At 39.1% G+C, this 17237-nt stretch overlaps 1 protein-coding gene across 2 annotated transcripts in view; it reads left to right on the forward strand.

The window, feature by feature from the left end:
- The window catches only part of LOC133624652 (SEC14-like protein 1), a 61453-nt gene extending 44216 nt beyond the window's left edge, over window positions 1-17237 (forward strand). For both annotated transcript variants that reach the window (XM_061988418.1, XM_061988419.1), the window contains 3 exons: window positions 2661-2912; window positions 3000-3178; window positions 10567-17237. In XM_061988418.1, coding sequence (XP_061844402.1) covers window positions 2661-2912; window positions 3000-3178; window positions 10567-10672 — 537 coding nt within the window. In that variant the 3' untranslated portion in view covers window positions 10673-17237. The remainder of the gene's footprint in view (window positions 1-2660; window positions 2913-2999; window positions 3179-10566) is intronic.

Here is a 17237-nt window from a genome sequence, read left to right on the forward strand (position 1 = left end):
GCTACCGGTTGATCGTGGAGAGTGTGTCAGTCGATCGCCAGCCAGGCATTACAAAAATAGACCTAAAAATTAGCGATCATCAATCTTCACTAAGACGTCTTTTACGTCACTTGATTGACATTCACGGCACCCGAGGGTCTTGTGAGATGAGGCTGGCTGCTGCCATATCATTATTAAGAAAAAATGACCGGCAGGAAGGCGAGAAACACTTTGTATTTCAACGGAATCTCGCGCAGGTACCTGCCGTCAAAACTCTAAAGACCGACTGCACAGTGCCTATCTTCACAATAAAAGCTCTGCTTCGTCCTGCCAGCGCTAACAAAATAAGAGTCTCAGAAAGCTGGCGGGCGTAAGCAAGCAAGCTACGGAGTTTGCCGCCAATGTATTTCTTGTAAAGTGTATAAAAAGGAATATGGAAGCTGGACAAATAAGATGCCAAAAACCAACCACTTTCATGTGGTATTGGACAGAAAGGATTACTTGAAAATTACCTGAAAATTAAATGTGAATGTTATCATCACTACTGTCTGATTCCAATCAATGCAAGTCATCAGAATCAGGTAATACACCAACTTATATTCTTGTCTTCATGAAAGAAAGGAATCTGTGTGTTAAACATCATTAAACACATTTAACTTAACAAAAATATCTCTTTCATAAATAAATAATATAAATGATATATATGAATGAGGTAGATCCCCTCGACTTGGTCAATTGAAAAGTAGCTCGCCTGCAGAAAGTGTGCTCACCCCTGCAGTAGAGCATTAGTCCTCCAGTATGTTTGTTTGTGATGCAGCTTGTTCAGTACAATAAAACAAAGTGTTATTTCGAAAATAGTTTGTGTGTTAGTCAAGAATCAAGATAATACATTTTTGTGTGCAGCTGTATGTGTGATGTAGTACATACCTACCTGACCAACTCACATCATTTGCATTGGAAAAATAGAAAGTATTGTCCTATGTTGTAAACATACAAACCCCGTTTCCATATGAGTTGGGAAATTGTGTTAGATGTAAATATAAACGGAATACAATGATTTGCAAATTATTTTCAACCCATATTCAGTTGAATATGCTACAAAGACAACATATTTGATGTTCAAACTGATAAACATTTTTTTTTTTTGCAAATAATCATTAACTTTAGAATTTGATGCCAGCAACACGTGACAAAGAAGTTGGGAAAGGTGGCAATAAATACTGATAAAGTTGAGGAATGCTCATCAAACACTTATTTGGAACATCCCACAGGTGTGCAGGCTAATTGGGAACAGGTGGGTGCCATGATTGGGTATAAAAACAGCTTCCCAAAAAATGCTCAGTCTTTCACAAGAAAGGATGGAGCGAGGTACACCCCTTTGTCCACAACTGCGTGAGCAAATAGTCAAACAGTTTAAGAACAACGTTTCTCAAAGAAATTTAGGGATTTCAACATCTACGGTCCATAATATCATCAAAAGGTTCAGAGAATCTGGAGAAATCACTCCACGTAAGCGGCATGGCCGGAAATCAACATTGAATGACCGTGACCTTTGATCCCTCAGACGGCACTGTTTCAAAAACGGACATCAATCTCTAAAGCATATCACCACATGGGCTCAGGAACACTTCAGAAAACCACTGTCACTAAATACAGTTTGTCGCTACATCTGTAAGTGCAAGTTAAAGCTCTACTATGCAAAGCGAAAGCCATTTATCAACAACATCCGAGGCCCGAGATCATCTAAGATGGACTGATGAAAAGTGGAAAAGTGTTCTGTGGTATGACGAGTCCACATTTCAAATTGTTTTTGGAAATATTCGACATCGTGTCATCCGGACCAAAGGGGAAGCAAACCATCCAGACTGTTATCGATGCAAAGTTCAAAAGCCAGCATCTGTGATTGTATGGGGGTGCATTAGTGCCCAAGGCATGGGTAACTTACACATCTGTGAAGGCAACATTAATGCTGAAAGGTACATACAGGTTTTGGAACAACATATGCTGCCATCCAAGCGCCGTCTTTTTCATGGACGCCCCTGCTTATTTCAGCAAGACAATGCCAAGCCACATTCAGCATGTGTTACAACAGCGTGGCTTCGTAAAAAAAGAGTGCGGGTACTTTCCTGTACCGCCTGCAGTCCAGACCTGTCTCCCATCGAAAATGTGTGGCGCATTATGAAGCGTAAAATACGACAGCGGAGACCCCGGACTGTTGAACGACTGAAGCTCTACATAAAACAAGAATGGGAAAGAATTCCACTTTCAAAGCTTCAACAATTAGTTTCCTCAGTTCCCAATCGTTTGAGTGTTGTTAAAAGAAAAGGTAATGTAACACAGTGGTGAACATGCCCTTTCCCAACTACTTTGGCACGTGTTGCAGCCATGAAATTCTAAGTTAATTATTATTTGCAACAAAAAAAAAAAAGTTTATGAGTTTGAACTTTTAATATCTTGTCTTTGTAGTGCATTCAATTGAATATGGGTTGAAAAGGATTTGCAAATCATTGTATTCCGTTTATATTTACATCCAACACAATTTCCCAACTCATATGGAAACGGGGTTTGTACACAGATGAAAGTGTTTTGTTTGCAAATGTTGTTAGTACACAATTCAAACTGTATGTTTAGCTGAACCCCTCAACTCCAGTTGTTCCCTTCTTCCTCTCGTTTTTTTGTAGCTTTTGATTGAGATTATTGACGCCTCCTCTGTCGTCACCTGGGACTTCGATGTGTGCAAAGGCGATGTGGTCTTCAACATCTATCACTCCAAGCGGGCACCTCAGCCACCACGCAAGGACCCGCTGGGAACTCACGGTATCACCTCCCCCGGCGGCAACAATGTGCAGCTTATTGACAAGTCCTGGACGCTGGGGCAAGATTACAGCATGGTAGAGTCTCCTCTAACCTGCAAGGAAGGAGAAAGTGTGCAGGTGACGCGCGGCAAAAATTCTATGTCGGTCCATGTTTAGTCTCCTTGTGGGTTGATAGTCATTTACCCGAACCTTTACTTTGTTCAGGGCTCCCATATTACACGTTGGCCAGGGTTCTACATCCTCCAGTGGAAGTTCCACAGCATGCCTGCATGCTCTGCCACCAATCTGCCTCGAGTGGATGACGTTCTGGCAACCCTGCAGGTCTCTTCGCATAAGTGTAAAGTCATGTACTACACCGAGGTGTTGGGCTCAGAGGACTTCAGGTTGGTAACTCAATAAGAGATGTTTGGATCAAGTTTTACTTTACCTCTCCAATGATTTCAAACTTGTCTTTGAGACTACAATGTTTTTTCACTCTCTTTCTACACCTCACAAGACAAATCAAACATGTCATGTTGCCAGATGACTCAATTACATCCTGTTAAACATATTGGATACTTTTTACGTGCCTAATAATCAAATGAGGATGCTTCCTTTTGATTTTGTTTTCTATCCAACCCACACCTGTTCTTTCTTGCCTTCTCCCTCCTGCCTCTTCCTCCTGTGCTCTTCCTGTGAAGAACTGCTTGCTGTGACGTGCAGAGTTTGTAAGTGGCTCATTGGTTGCCCGTTTTTCATTTAGCCATATCCCTTGTGATTCCTGCTTTCGGCTGCGATCCCAACAAGTCTGCTCCGCGGCAGCATGGCGGGTAGTGATGTGCGGATTGATGCTGAAATGCTGATACCGCCGATTACAGATCTTTATGCTCTAATATTAATTCCCTAATCAAAATCTTGATACTTTAATTATTTGAGATAATGTATATTATCAAAAGAAACACAGTGTAAAGTAACTAAATCATTCCGATCTTGTCTAAATGAAATGCGGTTGGTGAGAACTACTTTTTCTTCCGCCAAGGTACACTATATTGCCAAAAGTATTTGGCCACCCATTCAAATGATCTGAATCAGGTGTCCTAATCACTTGGCCCGGCCACAGGTGTATAAAATCAAGCACTTAGGCATGGAGACTGTTTCTACAAACATTTGTGAAAGAATGGGCCGCTCTCAGTGATTTCCAGCGTGGAACTGTCATAGGATGCCACCTGTGCAACAAATCCAGTCGTGAAATTTCCTCGCTCCTAAATATTCTAAAGTCAACTGTCGGCTTTATTATAAAAAAATGGAAGAGTTTGGGAACAACAGCAACTCAGCCACCAAGTGGTAGGCCACGTAAACTGACAGAGAGGGGTCAGCGGATGCTGAAGCACATGGTGCAAAGAGGTCGCCGACTTTCTGCACAGTCAGTTGCTACAGAGCTCCAAACTTCCTGTGACCTTCCAATTAGCCCACGTACAGTACGCAGAGAGCTTCATGGAATGGGTTTCCATGGCCGAGCAGCTGCATCTAAGCCATACATCACCAAGTCCAATGCAAAGTGTGGGATGCAGTGGTGTAAAGCACGTCACCACTGGACTCTAGAGCAGTGGAGACGCCTTCTCTGGAGTGATGAATCACGCTTTTCCATCTGGCAATCTGATGGACGAGTCAGGGTTTGGAGGTTGCCAGGAGAACGGTATATTTCGGACTGCATTGTGCCGAGTGTGGAATTTGGTGGAAGAGGAAGTATGGTGTGGGGTTGTTTTTCAGAAGTTGGGCTTGGCCCCTTAGTTCCAGTGAAAGGAACTTTGAATGCTCCAGGATACCAAAACATGTTGGACAATTCCATGCTCCCAACCTTGTGGGAACAGTTTGGAGTGGGCCCCTTCCTCTTCCAACATGACTGTGCATCAGTGCACAAAGCAAGGTCCATAAAGACATGGATGACAGTGTATGGTGTGGATGAACTTGACTGGCCTGCACAGAGTCCTGACCAGAACATCTTTGGGATGAATTAGAACGGAGACTGAGAGCCAGGCCTTCTCGACCAACATCAGTGTGTGACCTCACCCATGGGCTTTTGGAAGAATGGTGGAAAATTCCTACAAACACACTCCACAACCTTGTGGACAGCCTTCCCAGAAGAGTTGAAGCTGTAATAGCTGCAAAAGTTGGACCTACATCATATTGAACCCTATGGGTTAGGAATGGGATGGCACATCAAGTTTATATGTGAGTCAAGGCAGGTGGCCAAATACTTTTGGCAGTATAGTGTAAGTATGTAATGTGCAAGCGCAGCGGCACATTGTGCTGTGCTCATTCATTCGGTCAAGAAATTTACTGGCAATAAAATGAGTCACTCAGTATTGTTAAACAGCAAGTGTATTTTTCCTTTTATTGTAGGCTATATGGAGACACTACATAGAGAGTTGAATATAAATAGGATAACGCATTCGGTGCAGAATAACGCCATCATTAGTTTCACCCTGTGATTTTATATCGTTTGAAGATGATTCCACAAGAGCAGCAGCACTTGAAATACACTACTTGTTATATTTTACTAGACACATTAGGTATTGTTGCACAATATATTGGTATCAGTTCTGTAAACCAACACCAGCCTGAATTTTACTCGGTATTGGATCGGAAAGAAAATCTCTGGTATTGCACATTACTACTGGCGAGCAAGCTTAGCAGTGTGTGGTTATAGACAAAGCCATAATTGACAGCTTCCATGCTTTGGCGCGCAGTCTTGTTTTTACCTTGAGTATTGCTTGCATGACTTAGTTAGGGATTTACCGGTCCATGAATTTGTAATCCAATTATATCAGTACACCCCTACTAACAATACTAGCAAACATTAGCTTCAATGAAGAATTGGATTTATGCTGACAATTCTTTTTGCATTCTTATTCTAACGATCAGCTAGAATTGCACTGCACTTGTCTTTTACTACAGACTCGAAACACCAATTTTGAACGACTGAAGCAGTTGTTGAACAAACTATCCAAAGTTTATTTTGAAGATATAATCAACTTTGGATCCTTTGTGGGTACTACATTGAGATCAATTAAACGATAGGGATGAAGGTTCGAATGTACAATTAAAATATACAAATATTCTTCATTCTAATGCTGAAAAGGGCTTGTTATTTACATTTGTGTGAACCTGACGATCCCAGATTAATTCTGATTGTACTTTAGTAGAAACTGTGACATTGCTGCAGTCTTTCCCCATTCATGATTTAACACAGCAACACTGTTTGTCTTATTGTCTCACTGTTTCCCACTAATTGGCAATCAATTTGTGTGGGGGGTGTCGATATGATGTAATAGTATAATTTGAATAACTGGCTATGACGGATGTAATTTTTTTTTTTAATAGCTAAAAACACATTTATATAATTCTGCGTTAACACACCGTATTTTTCGGAGTATAAGTCGCTCCGGAGCATAAGTCGCACCGGCCGAAAATGCATAATAAAGAAGGAAAAAAACATATATAAGTCTCATTTTTTGGGGAAATGTATTTGATAAAACCCAACACCAAGAATAGCCATTTGAAAGGCAATTTAAAATAAATAAAGAATAGTGAACAACAGGCTGAATAAGTGTACGTTATATGAGGCATAAATAACAAACTGAGAACGTGCCTGGTATGTTAACATAACATATTATGGTAAGAGTCATTCAAATAACTATAACATATAGAACATGCTATACATTTACCAAACAATCTGTCACTCCTAATCGCTAAATCCCATGAAATCTTATACGTCTAGTCTCTTACGTGAATAAGCTAAATAATATTATTTGATATTTTACGGTAATGTGTTAATAATTTCACACATAAGTCGCTCCTGAGTATAAGTCGCACTCCCGGCCAAACTATGAAAAAATCTGCGACTTATAGTCCGTAAAATACGGTATATATATTTTTTTGTTTATCTTGCTCCATTTTTTAATTGTTTTAGCTTATTTTATTTCTACAATGTAACACAGGCTGCATTTTGTACACCACTGGATTATTTACACATTATTCTGCCCTCCCTAAATGCCAGAATTTAGTTTGGCAGATATGTAAATAGTCCTTTAAATTAGAGACGAAAAAAGTACCGATTTGATGGTCTCCACGATAAAGTAAATGTAAAACGTAACGCACAAAGGAAAATACATTAATTAATATACACATGAAGTGCACGTGCATGTAAAAACCGTGTAACATTGACAAGACGGTTTGGTATAAACTGAAAAAAGTGACGCATCTTTACAGGGTAAAGGTTGGCTCTTATGCCGCGAGCTTAATGCTAACATACAATGGACGTGCCCATTGACAGTCTAACAAAAAGTAAAGTTTAAAACTTGCATTTTTAACAAATGAGATTTTAACTGCGCAAAATTGACATAAAACAGCAAATGCATTTCTACTGACAGACTGTGGAAACAAATATTGACCGCTAACTTTGTGTGCTGACTAGTTGCAGATGCCTGTTGCTCAAACCTCAGTTTCAAACCCTAATTTTAAAACAAATAACGCAGTCAATATTTATGGAATGTGATTTCCATTAGATGGCAGCACCTGGAAGATAGTGTTACTTTCTTGTATTGCATAATCTTTAAAAAATACAGGGTATATAACTATATACGTGTGTGTGTGTGTGTGTGTGTGTGTGTGTGTGCGTGCGTGCGTGCGTGCGTGCGTGCGTGCGTGCGTGCGTGCGTGCGTGCGTGCGTGCGTGCGTGCGTGCGTGCGTGCGTGCGTGCGTGCGTGCGTGCGTGCGTGCGTGCGTGCGTGCGTGCGTGCGTGCGTGCGTGCGTGCGTGCGTGCGTGCGTGCGTGCGTGCGTGCGTGCGTGCGTGCGTGCGTGCGTGCGTGCGTGCGTGCGTGCGTGCGTGCGTGCGTGCGTGCGTGCGTGCGTGCGTGCGTGCGTGCGTGCGTGCGTGCGTGCGTGTATTTTCTTGTAATTCTACCCTTCCTGAGACAGCAACAAAAAAAAGTACCGTCCATATGAGGAGGTGTGAACAAGTTAGGACATAAATCATGGTCCCAATACGGAAAACCATTGCATCTAATAGAGAATGTCTCATTTGCACCCATGGTGATGAAATCTATCACAATTAGGGTGGTCCCAAAAAGGAGGGATTTTTCAAATTGAATCGGTTTTACAAGTGCTCTCCCTCTAGTCAACATAGGAAATAACAAGTGTGTGTAAAAATCTGAAGTGCTCCCCCTCTGGCCAACATATGTAACAACAAGTAGGTGGAAGAAATTGAAATGTGCCCCCTTTGGCCAAAATGTATAAAAAAAATAAGATAAATATGTATATAGAGACATACTGTAATAACTTGATGTAAATAATGAAGATTAAAAACCAATTACAAACAAAAAATGTAAATAAATTAACTAAAAGCAGTCTTTTTCTAACAATGTGTCGACTTTTTTCCTATAAAATTGGGAACTATTTAAATATTCTTTCTGTTTATTTAATATTGCAATATTTTCTCGTTAAATTATTACTTTGCCAATTTTTTGTTGTTCTTGTAAAATAATGACATTTTTTTGAGTAAAATTATGACTTGTAATAATTTTGCCAAGTAAAATTCCGATTATTTTTATAATATTTCCAACATTTTAAAGTTTTCTTTGAAAATTGTGACTTTTGTCGAGTAAAACTACAACTCTTTTCATAAAATTGCCAAAATGTTAAACTTTTCTTGTAAAATTGCGACTGTTATTGAGTAAAATTCCAACCTTTATCATAAAATTGCACAAAAGTTTTTCTTGTGAAATTGTGACCTTTTTCTCATTTTTCACAACAAGCTTTTTTATATTTGCATACTATGTATATATTACGGTATTAATGTTGTAAATACAAATCTTTATATATCTAGAAAGGGTGGTCCTAAAGAGGTAGGCATTTTTCAGAGGTCTCAAGAAGGTAAGAAATTCAAGTGTGTGTGTGTGTGTGTGTGTGTGTGTGTGTGTGTGTGTGTGTGTGTGTGTGTTTTCTTGTATTTCTACCCTTCTTGAGACATCAACGAGGAAAATTACCTTCCATATGAGGAGGTGTGAACAAGTTAGGACCGAAATCATGGTCCCAATACAAAAAACCATTGCATCTAATAGAGTGCCAAATACAAGAGTCCGTGAACATTGCTCCAAAGTCAGGATTTTTTGTTGATGTAATGTGGATACAAAAGTAAACATTGACATGTGCAAAGACAGCAATATATGATAAAACAAGACGGCAGCTAAAGAAGGACTTTCCTATTCATCCCCGAAAAAACCCTGCTAGCTGATTTTACGACTTCCGGTGCTGATGTAAGACAACCCGCGTCCCATATGTGACCATAGGATGAACAAATACACTACAGTACTAAGACTATAGTGGCCATTAATAGGTAGCTTCTACAGCTGGGTTGCCCAAAGTGCGGCACAGGGGCCATCTGTGGTGCGTGACTCGTTTGTCCATCCATCCATCCATCCATGGATGGATGGTTTGTCATCGGCCTTAAACACGTTACAAAAAATAAAAAATAGAGATCTCATTTGTACCCCTGGTGGTGAAATCTATCAAAATTAGGGTGGTTCCAAAAAGGAGAGATTTTTCCAATTGACTGTGTGTTGCTCCCCCTCTGGTCAACATATTAAATAACAAGTGTGTGTAAAAATTTGAAGTCCGCCCCCTCTGGCCAACATATGTTAATAACAAGTGTGTGAAATGCGCCCCCTTTGGCCAAAATTAATTTAAATAAATAAATGAATATTTATTTATTTATTATATACTGTAATAACTTGAAGTAAATAATGAAGATTAAAAAACAATTACGTACAAAAAATATAAAAAAATAACTAAAATCAGTCTTTTTCTCACAAAAATTCTTATAAAATTGGCAACTATTTCTCATATTTTTTCAGTTTCTGTAATATTGCAATATTTTCTTGTTAAATTATTACTTTTTTATGCAAAATGGTGACATTTGTCATATAAAATGTTGACATTTATCATAATATTGCCAATTTGTTGTTCTTGTATAGTAAAAATCCCAATATTATTATAACATTGCCAAATATTTAAAGTTTTCTTATAAAATTGTGACTTTTGTCGAGTAAAATTACGACTCTTTTCATAAAATTGCCAAAAATGTAAGCCTTTCTTGTAAAATTGCGACTGTCGAGTATAATTCCAGCTTTTATCATAATATTGCACAAATGTGCAGATTTTCTTGTAAAATTCCAATTCATTTTTCACAACAATTTTTTTATATATATTTGCATAGTATGTATATATTATTAATTTTGTAAATACAAATCTGTATATATCTAGAAAGGGTGGTCCTAAAGAGGTAGGCATTTTTCGGAGGTCTCAAGAAGGTAACAAATACAAGTGTGTGCGTGTGTGCGTGTGTGCGTGTGTGCGTGTGTGCGTGTGTGTGTGTGTGTATTACAGACACACACCCTGGGTGTCATATTTTATGTAGACAAAAGCGGGATATAGACTGAAGTGAGCACTTTTTAACATAATACAAATATGTATTAGTATTACAATATGAATGCAGTACACTAGGATTTGATGGGCTGGTCGACATAGACAGTTTGTCGACATAAGCGGGAGCTACTGTACAACAACATAGCTGACAAAGGTGTTATAGCACCACTAAAGCTACATAATGAACCTTGCAGCTGCATGGTGTTGATTGTGACGCACATTCAGTCGGTCACACTGAGAAAAGGTAGAAATGAAAGGAAAAGTTGTGTGCTCCCTGACTCCATTGTGTCTCCTTTTCCCCCAGGGGTTCCATGACCAGCCTGGAGTCCAGCCACAGCGGCTTCTCTCAGCTCAGTGCCGCCACCACTTCATCCACCCAATCCCAGTCCAGCTCAATGATCTCCAGGTAGACGTGGCAAGCACTGTCCCACACCGCGGAAAACTCCACCCTCCCCCGACCCACACCTGCACACCCTTTTTAACTTTGCACCAAGCACGCACGGACAACAGAAAAGGGCAAAAAGAAAGTGAACTCACTTTAAAGGGCTGATTTTTTTTGCACAAAGGTCATACCATTTCAATACTCGCGGCAGATTGCGATTGAGTTTGATCGTCCCTCTTCAAGGGTGTAAAGTCTCTCGGAGGCTTAAAAGAAGCAATATTATCCTGGAAAGTGTAAGGTCCCGATGGGCGGACACACTGGAGGCGCTGTTACATACGTTAGATGCATTTACTTTGACATTCCTCAATACTGCAGGCAATAACCAGATGGCTGAGACGTCACTGTAGCAGTTTGGATGTTCTGTTACACTTAAAAATGCCTCAATATTTAATGTGTCACCAAGCCCATGGATATAATGTGAATGCATCCGGGTGGACGTACTACATTCAAACACAATGGACTTGGTTAGATATTGGCTGAAATTTTTTTAAAGAAATACTGCGCTCCTGAAACGCCACCCTTGATGCCTGGTTAGCTGCCATGTGATGGTCTTACGGCGAAACCCCCCACCATCCCATTGAGGGCGCTATAGTCCCGTAACATACTTGACCAGGGTTCCGCTATTGACGAGCAATAACACGAGTTTCTACAGTGTGAAATATTTGTATTCATCATGAGCCTTTTACACCTGCTGTTGCTATGGCAACCGCTCCACATCAGTCAACACGGCTGATTTCGGGGGGGAACTGAAGAGAATTCAAACCACAAGCACTCAAATGGGAGAAAATAAGTGAACACTCCGAGACCAGCATATGTCATGAATAATTGTGTTAAGACAAAAAGTTGAACCGCTAACACTAGTAGTAAAGATATGTACATTTTCTACCGTGACTAATCCTCATAACTTCCTCACAAACTTTGTACGTGCACACAAAAATATTTATTTTGGACATTTCTTATCTTCTAAGAGGTTAAGACGAATTATCAGCAGCTCGCTGAGTCGTGTCAAGGAAGAATCTGTCCAAGCACACAGAAATATTTATTTTGGACACGTCATCTTTTTAAGAGGTTAAAGGGGAACTGCACTTTTCTGGAATTTGCCTATAATTCACAATTCTTATGAAAGACAAGAACACGTCTTTGTTTGTATTACATTGTAACTTGTAAATAAAGCCAACGGGAGCTATTGCGTCTATTCTGCCCATAAAACCCAATAAAAAAGCGTCAGCTATACTCCATTTAGATTTTGGGACCTGAATATTAACCAAGTATTAGCGATATTGGTATTACTTATAATACCAATATCGCTAATACTTGGTTAATTTAGCGGCGCATTAATCAGAGAGAGGCGACTTCCTTATGCTGCTGTATTGACATCATCAACTGGTGAGCTCGTGAAAGTTAACTCGAGATTATAAATCATGCCTCTCAACTAGGGCTGCAACTAACGATTAATTTGATAATCGATCAATCTGTCGATTATTACTTCAATTGATAATCGGATAAAAGAGACAAACTACATTTCTATCCTTTCCAGTATTTTATTGAAAAAAAAAAACAGCATACTGGCTCCATACTTATTTCGATTATTGTTTCTCAGCTGTTTGTACATGTTGCAGTTTATAAATAAAGGTTTATTAAAAAAATAAATTAAAAAAAAAAAAAAAAAAATTGCCTCTGCTTATGCGCATAGCATAGATCCAACGAATCAATGACTAAATTAATCGCCAACTATTTTTATAATCGATTTTAATCGATTAGTTGTTGCAGCCCTACTCTCAACTGGATAGTAAAATGATGACATAAACTGAAAAGTTGGTCAACTTTGACAGCCAACTTAGACCCGGAGAGGGCGACAAAGACACGTGAAGGACGGTGGTTTGATTGCACCCACCCTGTTTAACTCTTTGCGATTCATTCTTCAAGTAAACAGGAATATAACAACATCCTTACAGTTGGCTTTCCCAGTGAGAGCAGACATTGTACAGTAAGTGATTGTTTTATGATGTCTGTTGGCTCTGAGCAGTCATCAGTGATGTTGTCGAAGGAAAAAATGCAAGCGTTGCAATGCGTCTTATGTATTTAATGTGCCGTCGTGTGCTTAAAATGAGCAAAATAGGTAAATATTACTATGAATGTGCTTATTACTACAATACATATGTACTTAAATGTATTATTTCATGTTTTGTTTGTACACAGCCAGCTGGACAGCGTATGTAATGTAGTGTACGGTGATGTGCTGCATCTATCATGATCAACATTGTAGTGACTCACTCGATGGACTGTTGTGCGTTTGGTCCAGCTGGCCGGGGACGTTTCCGGTTGATTTGGGTAAGCCCTTACGTTGGCATAGCTTTGCTCAAAGTTCCACATTTGCGGTATCACCTCACTCTCTCGGCTTTCGTTTGCTCCAGCGTTGCTCGCTTCTATCAGGAGGAGTTCATCCTCCGTATTTTCAGGTTCAAAAAGATAAAGTTGTGAATCCTCATTTGTTCAAAAAATAGTCGTCTTCGTTGTCCTTTACCAAGTCTACCATGATTACAACACAACTTGCGCGTTTTTCCAGGAGTACGGACACACATTTGTTGCCGAAAGTCGGGAGTGTGTTGCTATGGAAACAGAAAGACGTTCCGGTATTTTGAAAACATTGCCAAAATATGGTAAATATTGAACATACCGTATTTTTTGGAGTATAAGTCGCTCCGGCCGAAAATGCATAATAAAGAAGGAAAAAAACATTTATAAGTCGCACTGGAGTATAAGTCGCATTTTTTGGGGAAATTTATTTGATAAAACCCAACACCAAGAATAGACATTTGAAAGGCAATTTAAAATAAATAAAGAATAGTGAACAACAGGCTGAATAAGTGTACGTTATATGAGGCATAAATAACCAACTGAGAACGTGCCTGGTATGTTAACGTAACATATTATGGTAAGAGTCATTCAAATAACTATAACATATAGAACATGCTGTACGTTTACCAAACAATCTGTCACTCCTAATCGCTAAATCCCATGAAATCTTATACGTCTAGTCTCTTATGTGAATGAGCTAAATAATATTATTTGATATTTTACGGTAATGTGTTAATAATTTCACACATAAGTCGCTCCTGAGTATAAGTCGCACCCCCGGCCAAATTATGAAAAAAACTGCGACTTATAGTCCGAAAAATACGGTATTACATATTGGTATGAACACGTCTGTTACTACATTATATATACTTGCTCTGTGTATATAAAACGTTGATGGAGAGTTTTGAAGGTGACTCACATTAGCCACATCTTGCAAGCATTTAAAAAAAAAAAAATCAAATTTCTAATCTTAATGTTCAATCTCGTGCAGTTCCCCTTTTAAGATGATTATCAGAAATTGTCCAAGCATAAGCCATCATCACCCAATTACAGCTAGTTTGATCTTTGCAGCACTATTGTTGCACCAAAGCTAAACAAGCCGATGCCTTGTAGTGTCCTTTAAATGTAAATGTGAGACTAATAAGCAGCTGAGCAAAAATATCTTAATAACTGAAAGTCATCAGAACTTCCTTGTTTGGGTATTTCTTTTTCAAGTATTTTTTTGTGTGCATGAAGAGTGGAAATGTTTATTATAATACTTATCATTTAACAATGTGCTAGTAGAAAACACACAGTATTGCCACTGTGCTAGTTTGTGGTTTTGACATACTTGATGGGGAGGCTTGGTGTTTGGGTTTATAACGGCTACTATTTGTCAATTACCAGTCATTTGTCTATAAACACCATGTTAGCCTTTGTAGGACTTAGATACATAGCTGCTCCTTTCAAGTTAGTGTTACAATTGAACCCATAAGAACCCCATGCATGTCCTCAAATGGTTCGTGTACAGCTTTGTTCTTGACTTGAACTCCTGAAGAACCTAAGAGACCCATAGGAACCACTTTGGAGTGGTTGTCATGTGACTATCCCAGGATATGGCTTACCCAAAATGGCAGTGTTGTCAGGTCATTTCCAAATGGTGTTTTTCCACCATGAAAGGTGATTTTAAAGCATTTATAATACTTTAATAGGGTGTCAACTATTACAATTCAATCTCTTCAATTCATTTAATACAAAAACAAGCGAGGAAAATATCCCTATTTGGCTTTTGGCCTTAAAATTGCTATGGAAAGCCTGAAGTGACAATTGCAAAAATGAGAAGACAATTTGTTCATTTTAAACTATATTTGCAGTATTAAGCATACAAAGTGTCAAGTTGAGTTGTTTTGAAATGACATTTACCATAAACAATAATTATGTATTATTAGGGACCGCAATGTCCCTTTGGGACAGAGGACCTTATTGTATTTGTAAGGTTTTATTATTATTATTCCGCCGCCTCTGTGAGCTGTTATTTGACCCCCTTAACATGCTTCAAAACTCACCATATTTGACACACACATCAGGACTGGCGAAAATTGCCATCTAATAAAAAACCAAACCCCAAAACTCAAAATTGCGCTCTAGCGCCCCCTCGGAAAAAACACAGACAAAACTGCTTGTAACTTCCGGTAGGAATGTTGTAGAGACATGAAACAAAAACCTCTATGCAGGTCTGACTTAGACCTAGATTTCATACATTGACTTCTTTCAGCAAAAATCAACAGGAAGTTGGCAATTCCCCCTTCAAAACAAAAGTGTAGTAAAAACAGTCACTTTTGCCTCTTTGAGCTGTAATTTGACCCCCTTAACATGCTTCAAAACTCACCAAACTGGACACACACATCAGGACTGGCAAAAATTGCGATCTAATAAAAAAACCCAACCCCAAAACTCAAAATTGCGCTCTAGCGCCCCCTAGGAAGAAAACACAGACAGAACTGCTCCTAGGAAGAAAACTCAGACACAACTGCCTGTAACTTCCAGTAGGAATGTCATAGAGACATGAAACAAAAACCTCTATGTGGGTCTCACTTAGACCTACATTTCATACATTGACAACCCCCAGCAAAAATCAACAGGAAGTTTGCAATCCCCCTTCAAAACAAAAGTTGTTATTATTATTATACCGCCGCCTCTTTGAGCTGTAATTTGACCCCCTTAACATGCTTTAAAACTCACCATATTTGACACACACATCAGGACTGGCAAAAATTGCGATGTAATAAAAAACCTAGCCCCAAAACTCAAAAATGCGCTCTAGCATCCCCGAGGAAGAAAACAACAACTTCCAGTAGGAATGTCGTAGAGACATGAAACAAAAACCTCTATGTAGGTCTCACTTAGACTTACATTTCATATATTGGCAACCCCCAGCAAAAATCTACAGGAAGTTTGCAATGCCCCCTTCAAAACAAAAGTATTGTAAAAACCGGTCACCTTTTTTCAAAAATTATCTCCTCTGAGCGCGTTTGTCGTATCGGCTTCAAACTAGCACAGGAGAGAGATTGAACCCTTCTGATTAAAAGTTGACGAAAGAGTTTTAATTACTGCTCCGGTTTGGATTTTATGTGCCGTCAAAGTCGGTCCTGTCCATCGCTGCTTGCAGCTTTAATTATAACTTATTATCTTTGACCTTTAATTAGTAGGATTAAAAACTTCAGAAATGTATAATCGGACATGGTTCAGGGTTCTTATGGGTTAATATTTCCAAATACAGCACTTCCATATTTTCTTATTTATCAGAAGCAGTGATGACTTTACTGTACATTTCCAAGAGTCATCAGAAGATATATGTACTACAGTTGAAAGCAAAAAAAACAAAAACATTTGTATGATACTCCAATGCATGTTGTTTTGATACATGGAACTATTTTAACTTCAAATGACAGGTCAAGAATTTTTGTGGAATATTTGCAATAACATGAAATGTTTTACCTCCGAATGAGGGCTCTGGTGTGGGTGTGTAACAATGAATGTGGGAAACTGCAGCCTGTAAAACGTGTGGATCTCCTCAACTGGTCCACACCTTCGAGTTCTTTAAAGCAGGTATATTCAACTAGCACATAGAGAGGATCTTTGACCAGCGTTTGTTTTCCTTCCATTCACACACTAGGGCCAATTTAGTGTTGCCAATCAACCTATCACTTGTGATTATATTCCCTTGAGATCAATAAATGATCTGTTTACTGATCTGTCCAGGTATGGCAGGTCCTTGGCAGGATATAATGTACAAGAAAAGATTGAGTTGAGTAACCCTGCTTTAAAGAGATGGGCTGATGACATATGCAGACCCAAGCACTTGAGATAGTTTGTGTCTCTAACAGTGGACTTGACATTTGTACAGCTGAGAATTGAAGCCATGGGCATAATTGTCTCCTTGCATCCAGTATTTGGTTTCTAGGTGAGTTCAGTATTGGAGATCTCCCGATCCTGCATCTCGGACTTCCAATATGTGGACATTTTCAATGATCTCATGAGGGCTATGAACTTTTCCTTATTCTTCAACGTGTTGGTTTTTTCTGCTTTGCATATCTCTTATCATGTGGAAAAAATAATGGAAAAAACAAAATCATGACAACATTGCGCCTTTTCATTTGTTTTTTGAAAACATTAAACTTGAATAATGACATATA

This window comes from Nerophis lumbriciformis, linkage group LG27 (genome assembly GCF_033978685.3).
Source record: "Nerophis lumbriciformis linkage group LG27, RoL_Nlum_v2.1, whole genome shotgun sequence".
NCBI lineage: Eukaryota > Metazoa > Chordata > Actinopteri > Syngnathiformes > Syngnathidae > Nerophis > Nerophis lumbriciformis.